Consider the following 20,204-nt stretch of genomic DNA (forward strand, 5'->3'; position numbering starts at 1 on the left):
AACAAATGCACTGATTGGGTCCTGAGGTCAATTGACGTTCTCAATGACAGCTATGTAGCCTGCCCTATTTGTCATTTGCACCAATTGAGCTATGTAAGAAGTATAATGGATATGTGTTTGGTTGTTTGCCATTAAACGACATGGCAGAAATTTTCCTTGACTTAATTCATGCATAATACTTAAATTAAATTATGCCACTTACATAATGTAGCCTATAGTGCTTTTTTAAAGTCCTAATGATCAGCCTACTTATTTGTATGTCCCGCAGCTGACATGGAACATTACTAACCGGTTCTGGAACTTTATTTTTTTGTTCCAACCGGTTCAGGAACGTCAATTTTAGGGTTGAATTGAAAACCGGATACTGTTCGGAACTAATCAATTGGGGGAAAAAATCTGGTTCAAAGCCCTGAATTGTAATAATTGTACTTGTATTATTTTAATTGTAATAATCTAAAATCAAAGCAGTTGCATTTGGTGCATTCAGACCAATACATGATACATCAATGCATCTCAACATTCCTGTATTCCTGAGTGTAGATTAGACAAGCAGGTCTAAGATGGTAATTTCTACGTCTCTCCATCAGGAAGAGGGGCTCTGTGGCCTACGCCTCCCAGAAGCCCTGGCTCCTGAATGCCACCCTGGTGGAGAACATCACCTTTGAGATGCCCTTGATCAAAGAGAGGTAGGTCTTGGCAGTCATTTTCTCCCACTCACACTTTCAATGATGCTTCGAACGGACACTCGACCAAGATTCCACTCCAATCACTAGGTTGTTTGTTTGATTCTCTTGATTAATCTTCTTGTCCGAATTAGCCATCCATTAGCCACAGCCTTCCATTAGAGGGTAATGAAGGTCATCTTAACTATCTAACTAACTACTCTATAATGAGCACCGAAGGGCTAAGGACTCTGTGGTCTGTTGCTTCTCTCACAGTGTCAGATCAAACTCCTTTTGCCAACACTTTGTTAGTGTAAGGATGTGTTATGCCATTATGTAAACCATCTTTGCTGGCTTTGGGCTGAATGTTTTGAAGTACTGTAGATAAACAGAATACCAATTGTGAGCTGTTGCAGTTATGTGTTCAGGAAGATCTCAAATGCAGCACTTCAAGTAAACCGTGGCTGCAGCTCTGCGTAGTCTCTCTGTGGTGGATGATTTCCCCCACTTAACTGTAATCAGTTTCTATAGGCTGTTGTTCCATGCAAAACTAAAGAGGTACCTGACAAAGACCTCTGGTCGAAACGTTGTAGCTTAATAAACCACTCTGGGAGCTTGTATAACAGTGTACGCGTATTTCTTTATTTTTTCATATGTTGGCAGCCTTATACTCAGCACCTGTTTCATTTTTTGTAGATGTGCGTGCACTTTTATTCATTGACTGTTGTTCCATGCAGTCAGTGTGAATGCTGCCCAAACACCATATGCTGCCTGTTTTTTTCATGCGTTTGTACACCTACAAGCACACACAAACAAACACACATATCTTTCTCTCTCACTCATGCTCGCGCGCACACACACACACACATACAAACACAAACACACACACACGCCCACACACACACACACACATTCTCTCTCCTACACACACTCATGCACACACACACACGCACACACACACACACAGACACACAGACACACACACACATCCAAGTATAGACATACACGCCAAAAGATCCATACTTTGACCCACTAGTATATAATTACTATTAGCCTAATGGCCTTTCTCTTGAGAAGACAAATAGGTTCCATCTCCTTGTTGCTGTGGTAACATCCCATAGACACTGATGTTTGCTCTGCCCATTTTACTTCTTTCTCTTTTGGTCTCTACACCTGCCACTTACAGTAAATTATCGCTCTCTTGTCATCCTTGTTCTTTTTATCCTTTTGTCTTCACGACCCATTCTCTATTAGATCAGTTCTGGCCTCACATTTTATGTAACCATAATTGCATAAAAACAGTGTAACACACTTTTGATCGCCCCCTATTACCACTTAGGCTACTATTAATTTCTATACAAACCAAGATGGCGGATTCCTAACGAAACACAAGCACCCACACCATAAGTGTATCTAAATTAGCTATGTACCAAAAATGACATTTTACCGTGACTCGAAGAGCTATATACAGTCTTGTAGGCCTAAGGCTGCGTGTAGGCCTACAAATCCGCTTTAGAGCTCCAGTGGAATTTTGAGGTAGCGACGAGCCGTTCATGTGCCGTTGAAAGTAGACGACCCACTAGGCCAGCACTAACCTCTGAGCGTGGTAAACAAAATCGGATATTTCAGGCAGTAAAAGCCCCGGTAAGAACCAAACCAGATTTTGTTCAAATCTACACACCTATGGATACAGAAAAATTTAAGGATCATTTGTCAAATGTTATTTTGAAGTATTAAAAAACATCGTTGTTTTAGAATTTTCAGACCTTCATAACTAAAGGTGCTGGTAGAATGTCCTAGAAATATTATACTGTAGGTAATGGCTTGGTTAGATTGCATGATTTTGCCACGATTTTGTCGTAGGCTTGTTGATAAATTTCCAGTGTCGTGCCCAAATATGAAAGGTCGGGAACGATACCGAAGGACATGCGTCTTGTCATGTGACATATTCAACGACCAGCGATTTATTGTCTGTAACATTACACGACACCACAACAAAAAGTCTAGCATGTCAGATTCAGAATTTGTGGGGAATCCCCTACGACACCTGTGTTGACGACATGGACAATAGGCTACATGATCTTGTAGCCTAATGTGGCCAATCTCCCGACCAAGACACAGCGATAATTTATGGTTTTATGATTGCTTAGGCCTAGTCTGACATGGTCCACCCTAAAAGACCATCCTGGAAGACAAAATAAATCTTGTACCGGTAATCTGACCAATCCAAAACAGTCACTCAAACAGTCCACTGGCTACTGTGTAAACTTTGAACAGCTGTGGTTTTTCTGAAACTTGGGGGGTTTATTACATGTATATAGCAACTCTCCATCAAATTTGTGTGTGTGTGTGTGTGTGTGTGTGTGCCATTATGTGTGTACTCCAGCATTTACACTGCTTTCCCACCATCTTCTTTTGTGTGTAGATATAAGACTGTCATAGATGCCTGTTCTCTGCAGCCGGATATCGACATCCTGCCACAGGGAGACCAGACTGAGGTCGGCGAGCGGGTCAGTTGCACACACACACACACACACACACAGACAGGTAGGACCCTCCCATGACATCTTTGAAACACCATCACACTCCATTAACATAGATCTGCCCTACTGATTAAGATGAAATCAGAAATGTATCTGATGCGGACCTCAGGATCACGGTTCCTTAGCGCTTGTAATGCTTGTAATGGATGTAAATGAATGTTGCAGTGTGTGTGTGTGTTTTTGGCATATGGTTCCAGATCCTCTGTGCATTCAATGTAATCTGTAATTCAATTCAATGTAATGGTGGTCTCTGCGGGCCTTGTTGAGTGTGATTGTGGTCTCTGTGGGCCGTGTTGAGTGTGATTGTGGTCTCTACGGGCTGTGTTGAGTGTGATTGTGGTCTCTGCGGGGTGTGTTGAGTGTGATTGTGGTCTCTGTGGGCCTTGTTGAGTGTGATTGTGGTCTCTGCGGGGTGTGTTGAGTGTGCTCTGTGACGTGATGTGCAACTCAGTCTTGCTCAAATGGGCCTCGGGGGTTGACATGGTGGAGTTATACCACTCCACTCCACTGGCCATCTCACTCTCTGGACTCCCCGGACCACTCTCTGGACTGAGCGAGATGAGAGCCGTGTCTTCCATGTGCGCTGCCGTAGCTCTCCCACCCCACTCTCCCTCACCTCTCATGGGGCATTTTGCACCATCTCTCCTTTCCGCTATGCTTTATATTTCTGTCTTTCATCTTGTTGTGGCAGTCTGGCTTCTCTCTCTCTCTCTCTGTCTGTTTATCTATGTCTCTCTCTCTCTCTAAATATACCTCTCGCTGTTTCATCTCTCTCTCATCTTTCTCTCTCTCTCTCCATCTATATCTCACTCACTCTATCTCTCTTTACCTCTCTGTTTCATCTCTCTCTCATCTTTTTCTCTCTCCATCTATATCTCACTCACTCTATCTCTCTTTACCTCTCTGTTTCATCTTTCTCATCTTTCTTGCCCTCTATTATATATCTCTCTTCCCTCTCTCCCTCTACCTCTCTGTGTCTCATCTTTCTCTCATCCTTCTCTCTCTCTCTCCTCTCTCTCTCTGTCTATCGATTCAATTCAGTTCGATTCAATTAAATTTAAGAATTTATGGACATGACTGAAGATACAATATTGCCAAAGTATTAATATACTAATAATATAATTAATAATATAAAATAATTAATATATAATATATTTGTTGTAGATGTATGGATAGATAATATATTTCATATTATATCATATATTGATACAACCTCACTCCCTCTCTCTGTTTCATCTCTCTCTCTCTTCTCTCCGTTAGTCTGACCCATTGACCCATATGAACCCTCCCCCGTCCACTCCCCATGACTATCTATCTCTCTCTCTCTCTCTCTCTCTCTCTTCTTCTTCTCTGGACCAGCGCCCAGGAGACTGGTGGCTGGTATTGCTCCATATGAAGTTGTGTTATCTAATCTAATGTAACACACATACATCTCCTAGGGGGGCTTAAGGGGTCAGTCTTGTCATTCACTGGAGAGGGTCAGAGGCCCAACCTCCAGCACCAATCTAAAAGGCCTCATCTAATTCATGCCTGTGCGGCATCGCTTTTCTTTCTCACTTCTCACTCTGTATTTCCCTCACTTGCTGTGTCACTTCCTTGCTGTCTTTCTCACTCACCCTCACCCTCATTTCCCTCACTTGCTGTGTCTGTGTCCTCGTGTCACTTCCTTGCTGTCTTTCTCACTTTGTTTTTCTGTCTCCATCTCATACCATTTCTCTCAAAACAGCTGTTCAGGAATTAGCCCAAGAGCTGTAGAACTTATAACTCAGGAATATAAAATGTTCCGGCGTACTTAGACAAAGCACATGTTTGCATGCATCATTGCTGTTACAAAAGCTAAATAATTATTCACCACTTCCCTGTCCATCTCACTGTCTCAGCCCTTTACTTTCTCTCTCTCTCTCTCTCTCTCTCTCTCTCTCAATTTTCAATTTCAATGGTGCTCTCCCAGTAAGTATGGGAGATTGTCTTCATTTTCTAATAATTCAAATTGACATGTCTTTCTCTCTCTCGCTCTATTTCTCCCATTCTCTTTCTCTCCTTCTCTCTCTATATGCTGTATCTATCTCTCAACCTCCTGCACTGTCTCTCCTTTTCAATTCATCCACTTACCCTCCTCCCTGTCATTTCATGTTCTCTCTCTCCCTCACCATCTCTCTGTTCTCCCCCAGGGAATCATCCTGTCAGGAGGTCAGCGCCAGCGAATCGGAGTGGCAAGAGCCCTTTACCAATCCACTAATGTGGTCTTTCTGGTGAGCCCTCTTTTCTTTCTGTGTGTGTGTGTGTGTGTGTGTGTGTGTGTGTGTGTGTGTGTGTGTGCGTGTGTAAGTGTGTGTGCGTGTGTAAGTGTGTGTGTAAGTGTGTGTGTGTGTGTGTGTGTGTGTGTGTGTGCGTGTGTGTGTGTGTGTGCGTGTGTGTGTGTCCATTAGGCTAATAGTAACTAGATGTACCGCATAGCGGTGCAAAATATGACCGCCGCTCAGTCCTGTACATCCGTTCCGCGAAAATAAATCACACTTCAATTTGTCTCCATATTTTACTCCATCCCCCACTCTTGAAACTTTTGTGTATGCTTGTTTGGCATGCCTGAGTGTGTGTGTGCGGCTGCACAGAAAGTAGCCTACTGGTGCTGAAAAGGTGAATAGATTGTAGAATAGCCAAAGTTTTGTATACTGCCAATATGTAGCATTGTTATAAAACCTTTAAAATCTCTAAACAATCACAAGTAGGGCAATTCATCACAGTTCATCCATTGCAACTGGATTGATGAAAGGTCACTTACACCTGTAGGCTACAGTGGGTCCCAGTTAAGTTTGGACGGGTTCCTTCAGGAATCACGCACCCCATTTTCTCAGCAGAAATGGCACAAACTGCAGTTGACACAAACAACCACAAGGTGTCACTTTGGAGTTCTGCCACTACTATTTTTGATGCGATCTGACTTACTGCTTCTATGATGCAGTTTCCAAGTCAGTAGAACAATCAGAGAAAGCTGAGCCATTACCAAACATATATGATAATACAATAGCGTGAGTTTATATATCTTATACCCTATTTGTCACGGTTACTTATAGATTTGATAGTGTAACGATAAGCTGTACATTGTATTTGGGAAAAGCAAAAGGTATCAGCATAATGTTATTTATTTATTTATTTTTTATGTATTTATAAACAAAAACATCTCTGTCAGTTCCATGCCGTTTTCAACAGCTATCAAAACAAAGGTCATTTTTGATGGATGGATTTTTTGTGAATGTTTCTTCTTCTACATAAGATTTTAGTCATCTTTAGTTCATGTAATACTTTTATTGTCAATGCACAAATTAAGTAACAGTAGTCTGAAACGTTATTGTTAATGCACAAATTAAGTAACAGTAGTCTGAAACGAAATGCTGTTTTACATCTAACCAGTGGTGCAAATAACTGACATGTCCAAATGGGCCTTGATGAAATGCATTAAGCTAGACTGTTCATACACATTTTAATGGGCCAAAGTTGAAGAGCTTTTTGTCCGTGCAAATATAGGCTGATTCATGTTCCCTTGCATTGTGTAACTAAGGTCCATGGCTAGTCTGGCTTTCATCAGACCAAGCTCAATCTTTTAAGAAATCAAAAAATAAATCAGGCTGGGTTCACCCAGCCTAGTCCATAGGCACCGATATTGTTTAATTTTCCGATTGAGATATACACGCTCTGGCTATTCTAAATGCAAAATGCATCAGGGAGTTATGACAAAAACGTTAACTAACAAACTAGATCCTAATAGAAAGCTGTTAGTTTCCCTAAGCTACAGGTAGGATTATAAGGTAGGCGTATTTACAACATAATTTGTCAATAGGCTATGCTGGCGACACAAATAAAATCTCCTTTGGAAACCAATGGCTTACGCCTTACAGTATCAAGCGGACTTAAACTGCCATATCGTGGCGAAAAGTTGTAATAACATTCACGCAGCTCCATGAGTCAAGGAAAGCGTGAATGAAGTAGCCACTTCTAAATGGGACCCACTACACAGTAGCTTAAGGTGTGTTGCTAAAGCAGCCATAATGAAATGAAGGTGTCATTGTTTGGATACTTCACACACATGCGTGCGTCCCGGGGACGAAATGAAATTTTTTCGTAAAAGTCTAGTGGGGCTACATACCCACCAAATTTCATGTACCCCGGTGGTTCGGTGTCCCGGGTATCAATGACCAAAAATTCAGGAAGTAGATGACGGGAAAAATTCTTGAATTGTGTGCATGTGTGCGTGTACAAGTTTATGTTTATGTGTGTGGGTGTGTGTGTGTGTGTGTGTGTATGTGCGTGCTTGTGTGTTTGCTTGCGTATGTGTGTTTGTGCATGTGCATGCATGCGTACATATGTCTACTGTGTGAGTATGTGTCATACGTATGATTACTGTAAATGTATGTGTGTGCGTGTGTATCTGTTTATGCACATGTGTGCACATGGAATGGGTTAACATGACCCCTGGAGGCAAACATACGGAAAAAATTGGTCATCCTAGGCCCTACAGTTCTCAAGATATTCACAGAGAACTTTGTCTGCCCAACCTCCTTTCGGGGGTCCAGTCCAGCGGGGGGGGCTACAGATCAAAACGAAAAATGACGGTTCCATGCTATCCATGTGGGGGTACATGCCCACCAAGTTTTGTGTACCCCGGTCTTTCAGTGTCCCGGGAATCATTGACGGAAATTTGGGCATGCAAAAAAAAAAAAAAAAAAAAAATCTGACTAAACCTATATGACCGCCGCTTCGCTGCGCGGCGGTCATAATTATATACTAGTGGGTCAGAGTATGCATCTTTTGGCGTGTATGTCTATACTTGGATGTGTGCGTGTGTCTGTGTGTGTGTCTGTGTGTGTGTCTGTCCACACTCACACGTCCGCTCCTCACACCGGAATCTGCCCAGTGACTCCTCACTGACTCACCTCCCCCCAGATAACTTGTTGGCTCGTTTTGCCAACGCGACTCTGAATGAGTAACGGAGTGACATGATTGGTTCAGACAGCCTCACCAAACAGTTTAAATATCCAGTCATACTCTCACTTAGTCCTATTAAGCTCTGAGGGACAATCCATCTGCCTCACCAGAAAACCTGCGGTGACTTGGGCATAACCGGCCGTTTCAATTTCATTCAAATATATGACAGAAGGTCACACTCCAAGAAATGTTTGTTTTCTTTTTAATATTTTCTTAAGTAGCAACAGGGATGGATAACAAACATACGTTTCGGCCTACACCTTCATCAGTTCGAAATGGCCGAAACATTTGTTTTTTACCCCTGCAGCTACATTAGAAAATATTAAAAAGAAATACACACATCTTCACTGTCATCACTCACATACATCATACATACAGTACTCTGCTTGCAATAGTAAGTCCCTTCACCATACTTGCAGTTCTCCAACACACATAGTGTACACTGCCCTCTCCCCACATACACAGCACACTATCCCATCTCCCTTGTCATCCCCCCAACACACACACCAAGACCCCTGGCAGTTGGGTTAGCCCCTTGAGCCGTGGATCTGCCCAAGGAGTTTTTCCTTGCCCCTGTTGCTCTTGGGTGCTCCTTGTTGGTGCCCCCCCCAGTCCGCCGGTAATTATCATAAAATAAGTCCCGACAGGGAGATCAGAACCCCGATGCGCAGCGGACCCCACTTATTACACGGCTACTTGCCAAAACGAGAAAAGAAACCTAATACAATGGGTCTATAAAAATGATTTTGCTACCGTTACGTGTCTAACGCTGACAAAATAAATTTGCCACACAGATAGAACTTGACAGTTTCAGCTGTTGCGTACTAGCTTACTTTCCCTTTTAATGAAATTCCATTGCAATAAGCGAACGGACGTCTTGCGGAGGGATATGAAAGACGTTAATCAACCCCTTGCCATTGACAGCGGTGATTATATACTTTGCCGGTGATTATATAGATTTAACATAGGCCCGAACGTTGGGAAGGCCCATTCATGTGAATGGAACTTTCTGCAGCACTCTGAAGAACTGTGTAATACATATATTTAACCACAACTTGCACTAACACATTCAATCAATTCAAGGTGTATGCCATAGTTGTGTAATAAGCCACAGCGTGTGTGCCTCAACAAGCTCCTGTGCACCAGAGGTTAAGCGCAATGCTGTCGCTGTGTAATCAGCGTGAAGCACAGGGAAGGACAGCTGAAGCTGAGTGTGGGTGTTCCATGACAGCTAAATCACGCCCCCCTGTGTCTGACTGACTAAGACTAGGGCTATTAATAAATACCACTCTGAGTACTGTACTGTTCTGAATGGACATAATGAACCCTTTTTAATCTCTGTCTTCATCCCTCCCTCTGTCTCTCTCTCTCTCTCTCGCCTGTGCAGGACGACCCATTCTCTGCTCTGGACATCCACCTGAGCGACCACCTGATGCAGGAGGGCATCCTGAAGCTGCTGAGAGAGGAGAAGCGGACAGTGGTGCTGGTCACTCACAAGCTGCAGTACCTGCCACACGCGGACTGGGTGAGTCATGGCTGCCTTGCGGTCATTCACCCACATAGCGGATCAAACACAGGCCTGTGATGAGCAGTTTTGTCACTGGAACCAGACAGGGCAGCTGTTCAAACCAGCGGTGAGAAGCTGTTGGAACCACAGCAACACTTGTACAAGGGAGTAGAGAATGTTTCCTGCCTTCCTTGAGTACACTTCCAGTGTTTTTGATGATGAAAAGCAGCAGATAAGCATCGCAGTTTGCCTTCTCATAGTTTAAAATAATCAGGTTTGTTGTGCATGCCAGCATGGTCAAAATGGATCTTACACATCTTAATTAGGTTCCCAGTAAATAAAGCTACATCATTTTCTCATGTCAAAAGAGTAGATGTCAACATACCATTTTAGCTATACACAGGAAAGGCGTATCTTGTCTGTTATAATTAGGGCATTTCTCACAGTAGCCAATCAACAACCAAGCCTACTTAACATCACACAACATAATGCTGGATACAGCAACAACCAAGCCTATTTAACCCTCATAGGTTGTTCGTTTTTTTGTTACACAGGAGGTGCTGCCGGGTCTAGTGGACCCATTACATTTTAGGCCTTTTAATTAAACATAATCAAACTTTTTTTTTTAAATACTCACTAGATGGTTACTTCATCCCAATTGCAAGTAATATATAAACAACACATATGTTAAATGTGTTGCCTTTACCTTTGTTAAATCACAATTATGAATAGAAGTGCCACTCGTTTTTGTTTATTTTTGTATTAAAATTTAACAAAATAAGGAAATGCATCATAAAACAGGCATAACTGGAAAATAATCAACAATTATACAAATGAAGCAAGTTTTATTTATTTGAATTTCATTAGAAATAGAACATACTCCATAACATCTGTCTGAACAATTGAAGCCATTGAACATGGCAATTTTATACCAGACTATACCACACATGAAGGGCAGAGTCTCACTGTGTGTGTATTGCATATGTATTTTTTGATAGGGGATGGCATGAAAAGGTAAAAAGAAGAATTGATGTCTTGTGCATGAGTGACTGCCAAGCATGTAGGTCCTGGTAGCATCCGAATCACATTGGCAGCCATGCAAGAGGGTTCATTTCTTGAGCAGGGAGACCATTCAATTCTACCATTTTTTGACATCCATATGTTGTCATTTGCAAGCTGCTGACAGTCTAGTCCAATGTCTGGCTGCTCAATGGCTGGTTCTATGGCTGGTTGCTCAACGGCTGGTCCTGCGGCTTGCTGCTCATCGGCTGGTCCTGGGGCTGGCTGTTGGCGGGCTGGTCCTGAGGTTCATTTGCATTTCGGAGCTGGCTTACAGGCTGGTCCTATGGCTGGCTGCTCACGGTCTGGTCCTGAGGCCTGTTTGCGTTTTGAAGCTGACTGACGAGCTGGTCCTGTGGCTTGCTGCTTATTGGCCGGTCCTGGGGCTGGCTGCTGGCGGGCTGGTCCTGAGGTTCGCTTGCGTTTCGATGTAGGCTGACGGGCTAGTCCTAAGGCTAGCTGCTCATGGGTTGGTCCTGGGGCTGGCTGCTTGCGTGCTGGTCCTGGGGCTGGCTGCTTGCGGGCTTGTCCCGGCTGCTCACAGGCTGGTCCTGGCTGCTTACGGGCTGGTCCTGGGGCTGGCTGCTTGTGGGCTGGTCCCGGCTGCTCACAGGCTGGTCCTGGCTGCTTGCGGGCTGGTCCTGCCTGCTCACGGGATGGTCCTGGGCTCTTTTACGTTTCGGAGCTGGCTGATGCTTATCCTCCTCTTCAAACTCAGTGTCGGACTCTAATTTTTCAGAAATGTTATCCTCACTTTCTGAAACTATTTGCTCTGCATCACCATCAAAACCCTCTGACACACTGACACACACACACATACACAGGACCTATGATTTCCACACTTTAACTAGTTCCGGGTCCAGTGTACCCGAACATCCTGTGTGTAATATAAATGTGAAGGGGGGGTATGCAGGGGGGGTTCATTGAAAATGTTTTCTGATTTATGTTCCTCACAGAAAATGAGCCAAGGCCAATGAATCTTAGTTTAAAAAAATTATTATTTGTATCATTTTTATTAAGCTAAAAACTGAAAACGGGTCCCACAGACCCAAACACCTTATAAGGGTTAACATCACACAACATAATGCTGGATACAGCAACAACCAAGCCTATTTAACATCACACAACATAATGCTGGATACAACAACAACCAAGCCTATGTAACATCACACAACATAATGCTGGATACAGCAACAACCAAGCCTATTTAACATCACGCAACATAATGCTGGATACAGCAACAATTCACAATGGCTGGCGGACCTCCTTCAAGGTACAACACATATTGACAGAAGCCTGAATGCCCAACCAAAGCAACAAAAAACCACCAGTAGACCCCTTCAATTTTTGTGATCATCCAGAGCCTAGGTTGGGTGCGCACGCAGCATAGGGTCAGAAAAATGGCACAGCTAATAGACCGGCATGTTGAGCAATGATGTTGAGCTGTCCAGGTATGCACTGTCATTGTAGGGCCGTGAACCATACCTTAATAAATCAGTCTTATCTAATGGCGATTGTCTGCCTGATCCTGACCTGAGCTGATAACAGAATGGGTAGACAAAGTTAGCAAGTGGCCAGAGATGCATTAGCCTGACATACAGTATACGGCTATCTGGTTGACAAGCCCAGCGTGTATACATTACATGCAAAAAAGTAGTACAAGAAAGCTTTTTTCTTGACGTTTGATGTCTCATGCCATTCTTATGTCCTGTTGATGCAGACTCTAAGCAAAGCCAGCCTTAATATCCCACCAAATAAAAATGCTATATAAATAGTGTATTTAAATATCTATATCTTGGTTTTTTAAGCCTCTCATCTCTGAGAAGTTTCTCTTGATCCCAGCTTCCCTCTGTGTTCCTTAATGACTCTGTCCCCAGGGAGCATCCTCCAGTAGCGCCCTCTCTATGACTACTGTGAATTCACTGTTGAGCTTGCTGTTCTCTTCTTCTATACACTGCACACACAATCATTACTCAACCAGCAAGCCAGTCGGTGGGTCTGAAGCTAAATGTTTTGCTTCAGTGCTTCAGCAAAGCTCTTGTAGACCGGGGAGATAGCCAAGATCAACTGCCTGCTTTTCCGTTCTTTTTATCCCTTCTGGTTGGGCTGCTCGATTATGGCAAAAATCATCATCACTATTATTTTGTTCAATATTGAGATCACGATTATTAAACACGATTACTCAGTGATTTTGGATCTATCATCAATGTTCAAAACTTACATTTTTTACAATGTTAAATTGCATTTAACAAAAGGAGAGCATTGTTATGAAACTGAATGTAGCAAAATAATTATATTTAGATTATGTTGTTTTCATAATTTGAAGTCATTATCACGATTAATCGATTAATTCAATTAATTGCACAGCCCTACCTTCTGGGCCACACACTGAGACACTACAAGCACTTCCAGTGGTGGCAGGACTGTGGACTAATCACTAATGTGTTTACTGTAAATCAGTCTCAGAGGACAGGACTAATAACAGTACTCTAAAATTGCGTATTTGAGTGAAGTGGGCTGGACTGATGTGTGGTTTGTGTCATACTGGGATTGTAGTCCATCAATGGAGGTCAGTCTCTCCTAATATAACAGTCCTAATAACTTAACACAGCTAACACACACTGCCCATACACATCCCTCTATTCCCTCCTCTACCTTCTTCTTCTTCTACCACTTTCTCATTTCACTACACTAGAACATCTGCACTCTCATCCTCTGGTAATAGAATTGATTAATGTACTATTATTTAATTGATTAATTGCTAGCTAAGGTCTCCTCTGCATTGTAGCTTGGCTGTTATTCCTCCTTTGTGACTTTGGATAAAAACATCTGCTAATTGAATAATCTAAATGTAAATGTAGTTGAGGCAAATGGATATAAAAAGCTTGTACGATCTCATACAAACTTGTGGGAGTATCATACGATATGGAGAAAACATTTCAAAGCTGTCCATATTGTTTACTAAGTGCAGAGCAATAGTCGGAGTCTCGGAGATGCGGATGTATCTACAGAAACATCTCTTTCTTTCAGCCTGACAAGTGTGTTCTCACATCTGAGGGCACTTGAGTGTGTGCTTATGCCCCTGCAGTGAAAATAGCTCTTTGTGAGGCTGACGTTTTCGGAAACAGAAGAGTTTGTTTACTTTGATAGAGAAGAACTGTATTTATTCTGACAGAGAATTGTGTGGTAGGAGCAGGCTTCACTCAGTTTCTTATTTATTTTTGAGAGTGCTTGGCCAAACGTAAAAGTAACATCAAAGAAGAAAAGGCTGCACTTGAGCACACCTGAGGAAGACGTAAAGCCGAAACGTGTCTATGCAATAGGTTGTATGCAAAGTGCGGCCTTATCTTCTTTGATTTGTTCTGACAGTTTTGAAAAAAAGCTGTGCTTTGTTAATGTGGCAGATGAGCTCTTAAAGGGCAGCTCTCTCGTCTCTATCCACAGATCATTGCGATGAAGGATGGGAGCATTCATACAGAGGGCACCCTGAAGGACATCCAGAATGCCGAGCCGGAACTGTTTGAGCAGTGGAAGACCCTCATGCACCGACAAGACAAGGAATTTGAGAAGGTGAGGAATTATGTTAGGGTCCACCACTGTCCAACCACCCCCCACCCCTACCTCTGTGAAACAGCCCTTGGTTGGTTAACTTGCACGTTTGATTACAGGCCTTCATAAGAGATATCTTTCCCGCTACACCCACATGATTAGGAACTGTTTTTCTTCCCCTGCCCCAGTACAGTGGCTGTCACTCTTCAGAGTCTGTTTACAGTAATCATACCCTTCTGAACTAGAGTCCTACTTATTATTGATACTGTGGCACATTTTACATTGTTTAAAGATGGCAGATGAAGTAATCACAGCATTTAATTGTATGTTTACTCTATGAGGGTGTTTCCTCTGATGGAGCCATAGGCATAAAATATAGGGGGATGGGGGCGGTTGTTATCGCGTTTTGGTCGTTTCGCCCCTGGATGGAGCAAATGCTCTTACTGTACGTCATGACTACATACTGTGGTTTGCCTCTGGGCTCAGGAGACGGTGGCAGAGAGCATGACGGTGCTGGAGAGGAAGAATCTCCGCAGGGCCATGTACTCACGCGAGGCCCTCAAGACCGAGGAGGAGGATGGAGGTAAACACAAGCCCTGCAAACCTCTCACCATTGTTCACTGTCCACTGGTCACTGTACTTTGTCTGCCTTTTGTTGATGTAAAATATCTGAAGATGTGTGCACACAGTTTATGGTTTTATTGCTTGTCACTGTTTGTCGCATTCAAGAATGTCATCACCTGTCAGCTGTCTTTTTGTCTTGATCTACAATCACAAGTCTGAAGCACAATATGTTAGTCTACTGATTCATATCTCAGTGACACAGTGTAGTCACATTCCAGAAGAAGACCGCTTAATTTATTCCCGTGAAGTAATTCCTCTTTGTAACTGGCTCTAATTGGCTTCAATCTTACAATCAGTACTAATTATTGGCATTTAAAGGCCCATAACAGCAGTATCTCAATTACTAAATCTCAATTACTATGAGTTTCTATCTGGGATCCTACCTTTATATATTGGGGGAGGGGCTTCCATGTCAGTGGAGAGAGTGACAAGAAGCGTTTCCAAGAGAACAGGAAATGACTCGGGCCGGACTCAAACCCGGGTCCCCATGGGCATGTGGACCCAAATATGGTCTGGCCGCTGTAACCAGTTGCCCAACACTGTCCCCCTGGGATCCTATCTTTTAATCCATGCTGTGGGCCGGCCTTGTAGATGATGGGATAACCACTGAATTATGTACAGTGATCACAGCCAAGTCTTGGGTAATTTCACCCTGTTGATGATTCTGTCATATTTTGTAGTGTGTACTGTATGCCTCTCTCTGTTGTCTGTGTGTGGAAGAAAGACGACATGCTTTTTACCAGCTCTGTGTTGTGTTCTGTACCTTGGTGGCCTCTCTTTGTGGACTTGTGGATTTTCTCCAGCACTGGGGTACACAGGTGTGGGTTGATGGCATGGTTTTCTCAGCGATGTGTGCACAAGTGGTTGCCTACTGCTCTGTGTTCGCTGCTTATCAACCTCCCCATACCTTACCCCACCTCAACACTTACACATACCTCTGTTCTTCTTGCTCTGCCCCCCCCCTCCTCCCACACAACCAGGAAAACCAGCATGCGTGTGTGTGGTGCCTCAGTGGTTGTTCCTCTGATCTTCCATGTGTGTGTGTGTGTGGTGCCTCAGTGGTTGTTCCTCTGATCGTCCATGTGTGCCTCTCTCCAACCTGATACCCACATGATGCATGCGTGATGCAATGTGGTATATTTAGAGTGATGAGTGGGTGTTAGAGCTTAGCAGTTCCGCTAATGCTAGTGTGTGTACGTGTGTTTCTGTGTGCCGGTTGCAACTGCTGCATTTTGCCATATGCAATCTGTTTCCTATTGCTGCCAAATGAATGGATAATATAATAATATACTCAGGTCTTTAGAACCTTATTCATCATTATATATCCATTCAGCCATCCTGTCATTCTCTCTTACCGATTTTGACGAGATCAGACTCTAGACAGACAGATCTGCCCCTAGTGATGGTCAGAACACCCTGTACGCTGTTCCGCTGACGTATCTCCTTTTGCCCTCGGAGGTCAAACGCTAGCTACCAGCCCCAGGCGAGTTAGAATAAGACAGTTTACCAAACACACGAGGCCTACTGTTGACAATCTTGGCTTCTCAGAATTATGTTTATGTATTTCCACTATTTCAATGGGGTCTCAGTTCGTTCAAAGGTCTGTTGATTTTTTACTGTTGACAATCTTGGCTTCTCAGAGACAGTCCCAGACAGCTGAAGTCCTGTTAGGACAAGGGGAAGGAAGAGAGCTTAACTGATGCTCTGAGTCAGTGGAGTGAATCAGGGCTATTATGTTTGGCACGTTCAAAGGTCTATTGATTTAGATTAGCTGATTAAAGTCTTGTGCAGAAAGGACACAGTAGTTATCAGTATTATGGAGGATCGTGTGATAAGGTTGTCAAGAACAATGAAATGCTCAGTTGTGAGCACATCGTTCACAACTTCATTTGTCATTCTTCCCCCCTTTCCATCAGAATTCTTTCAGGTGTAAGTAAACACACTATATTTAAAAGAGCAAGTGCAAACTAAATATATTATAATCATTTTGTCCATCCAGTATCCAGTATCCAGAGGTGGAAAGTAACGAAATACATTTACTCACGTTACTGTATTGAGTAGTTTTTCTGTGTATTTTGTATTTTTAAGTAGTTTAAAATCGGTATTTAAATTTTACTTGATTACATTTTGAGTGAAGTATTGTACTTCGCTACATCAAAAATCCCATCCGCTACTTGAGTAAAAAAAAAAGTTAAGACTAATCTAAACAGAAAGGGAGAGAAAAAAAAATCGTGGCTCCTAAACCACTAGCCTAGTGATAATGATCAGCATGTAGGCTAGCCTACAACAGGACATGAATCAAGCTAGCCATGCAGTCTTTCTTGAAAGAGATGGAGCTGATCACGAAAGATGCAATCAGATTACATGTCTAGGCTATGTATTTCCACTATTTCAATGGGTTGTCTCAGTTCGCTTTAGCACTAATGATTGGCGGAGATATTCAAGCAAACACCATGGGATTTCGTGGTTTTACGCTTGTGCTCACCTTCGCTGGAAAGAAGTTGATTAGCAGCTGTTTCATTTTAATGTCTCTCTTTTCCTGTTTTGGACTTTTTGTAACCTGACTTGGCTTTCTTGGAGAAAGACATTGCACCAGCAGCACAACAATTAGCGGTCCACTAGGCCTACTAGCTTATGCTCAGCTAAATAAACAAAAGATACTGTAGACTACCTAATGAATCGTGCAGGCGATTCAAACCATTTAGCCTTTTAGCAAGTGAGAGTGAGAGGACCTTTGTATGCTTTCATGTTGTATACAAAACTAAAGTCAGTCAAACTCTTTAAATTTCGGCCTGACATCCATTTTGACATTTAAAGCAGGGGAAGTTAAAGGGAAGGAAGTTAAAATATTCAGGTAAAATAAATATATGGTGGAAATAAGTATTGAACACTTAAATGTTTTTTCAGTGCAGTAGCCTAATTAGCCTAAACTTCCAGTGAGTCTATTCGGAAATATATTATAATCATTTTGTCCATCCAGTATCCAGTATCATTAATGTCATCCTTCTGACTCCCTGGTCAGAAATATTGTGAGAGATCCTGTGCAGAATGGTGTAAATTAGAAACCATTGATGTTTTAATTATATTGTAAGATATTTGTTTAGCCCATCAATATGTAGGCTTCTAACTAAGCTTATATTAATTCTGTACAGTACATCATTGCTGTATTAGTTAATATTCCATATTTCCATCTCTGTGCTTGTCCCCCAGTTACTTTAATGTATGGTCAACACTGCTTTGCCAGTATGTGAAGTACAAAAACTTAAAGGAGAAATACCTCAACGCCACCATACTGCAGACGTCCGTCGCCTGTTGTCATATTCATCCTTCTATTTCTTCTTTGACACCTTTGCGTTCCAAACCGTTCACAGCACACCCATGAGCTCAATGGAGTCATGTCAACGCTTTGCCACGCTTTACAACAGTTGAGAGCTGGTAAAATTTGTTCTGGGAGGATGAACTAACCTCAGATGTCTTGGTGAGGTGATGCGCCACCGCAATTAGAACCACCATCCCGTATTAGTTAATATTCCATATTTCCATCTCTGTGCTTGTGTACGTCACCAGTATGGATCCATTCGAGCTCGGCCGTCTGCCATTCAGAGGAGTCCTGTTAGGAGCTGCTGCTGCTGCTCTCGCAGCTCCTCAAGCACTCGCTCCTAGTGTCCATCGACTACTGGCTCGCTCACTGGACCTCCAACGTCATCAACGCCAAGATCCACGCGGCCGCGAGAACTGCACCTCCGCACAGGTGAGAGGGGTGTATCGTCATGTTGTTTAAGAAAGAGATTGATGAGCTGATTGAAATAAACGTCAAAATGAGGTGTGTGTTAATGTCACTGTGTGTGGGGGCTGAGAGAGACAGAAAGAGAGAGACAGAAAGAGAGGGGGTCTTGTCTAGTGCTTGGGACCTTGAAGGCTTGTTGTGGGAAATGTGAGCTCTGTATTCCTGGCTAATGTGCTGACACAGAAGTCAGCAGTTACTCCAGCAGCCTAGAGAGACTCAGTGAGGCCATTAGTGAGGGCGGCTTGAGTTACATTTCAGAGGAGCTTTGAAGGACTGCAGCTTACAAATACAGACCAACATCCAGTCTGTGTGTTCGCATTGCATTGATCACACCTCGCTTAGCCTGTGCTTACTCATGGAAAAGGATAATGCTCCACTAGAGTAGCATGTCTAAAGTTTTACAGACCCGTGCAAAACACACAGACACACACACACACACACTCGCATACACACACACACACACACACACACACACACACACACACACACACACACACACACACACACACACACACACACACACACACACACACACACACATTATTAGACATTGTGCATACATATGTGCATAGACCTGGGACATGGAACAACAGTCACACAACCACTTGCATACACACAAATACATGTACACAGAGCTAAACTCCCCTCCCACATTAAGTATTGCAGGAGATTTAGTGTTAAGACAACAAGGGCCAACAGTGGAACAAAAACACATCATGTTTATTTATAGTGTATCTCCCATTTTGTTCAGTGGGAAATGCCAGCTCACATTACCCCCTGCTAAACCATGCCAGGGCCATCACTGGCACCACACCACCATCACGCCATTCCACAAGAGCCCCCAACCATGGGCATTAGTGCCAGCACGCCGCTAGCAAGTGTTCCTGAGTGACACACACACACACACACACACACACACACACACACACACACACACACACACACACACACACACACACACACACACACACACACACACACACACACACACACACAGAGACATTGTGCATACATATGTGCATAGACCTGGGACATGGAACAACAGTCACACAACCACTTGCATACACAAATACATGTACACAGAGCTAAACTCCCCTTCCCACATTAAGATTGCAGGAGATTTAGTGTTAAGACAACAAGGGCCAACAGTGGAACTAAAACACATCATGTTTATTTATAGTGTATCTCCCCACTTTGTTCAGTGGGAAATGCCAGCTCACATTACCCCCTGCTAAACCATGCCAGGGCCATCACTGGCACCACACCACCATCATGCCACCCACAAGAGCCCCCAACCATGCGGGCATTAGTGCCAGCACGCGTCAGGGGCAAAGTGTTCCTGAGTGCCACGCCAAGCCATCTGATAGCCCCTCTCAATCCCAGGGCCAAGAGACAGGGGAGAGAGATCAGATGATTAGGCACAGTCATGCAGAAACACGCATGTAAACGCATACTTGCATGTGGACAGCGAGGGTATCCAGGACTGATAT

At 43.2% G+C, this 20,204-nt stretch overlaps 1 protein-coding gene across 1 annotated transcript in view; it reads left to right on the forward strand.

The window, feature by feature from the left end:
- The window catches only part of abcc8 (ATP-binding cassette, sub-family C (CFTR/MRP), member 8), a 77,241-nt gene that overhangs the window by 44,839 nt on the left and 12,198 nt on the right, over positions 1 to 20,204 (forward strand). Inside the window, 9 exon segments of the mRNA XM_048256156.1 lie at positions 588 to 686; positions 3,088 to 3,172; positions 5,377 to 5,457; positions 9,576 to 9,713; positions 14,199 to 14,324; positions 14,790 to 14,886; positions 15,731 to 15,747; positions 18,545 to 18,653; positions 18,656 to 18,678. Of these exon segments, the coding sequence (XP_048112113.1) occupies positions 588 to 686; positions 3,088 to 3,172; positions 5,377 to 5,457; positions 9,576 to 9,713; positions 14,199 to 14,324; positions 14,790 to 14,886; positions 15,731 to 15,747; positions 18,545 to 18,653; positions 18,656 to 18,678 (775 nt within the window).

This window comes from Alosa alosa, chromosome 11 (assembly GCF_017589495.1).
Source record: "Alosa alosa isolate M-15738 ecotype Scorff River chromosome 11, AALO_Geno_1.1, whole genome shotgun sequence".
Classification (NCBI taxonomy): Eukaryota; Metazoa; Chordata; class Actinopteri; order Clupeiformes; family Clupeidae; genus Alosa; species Alosa alosa.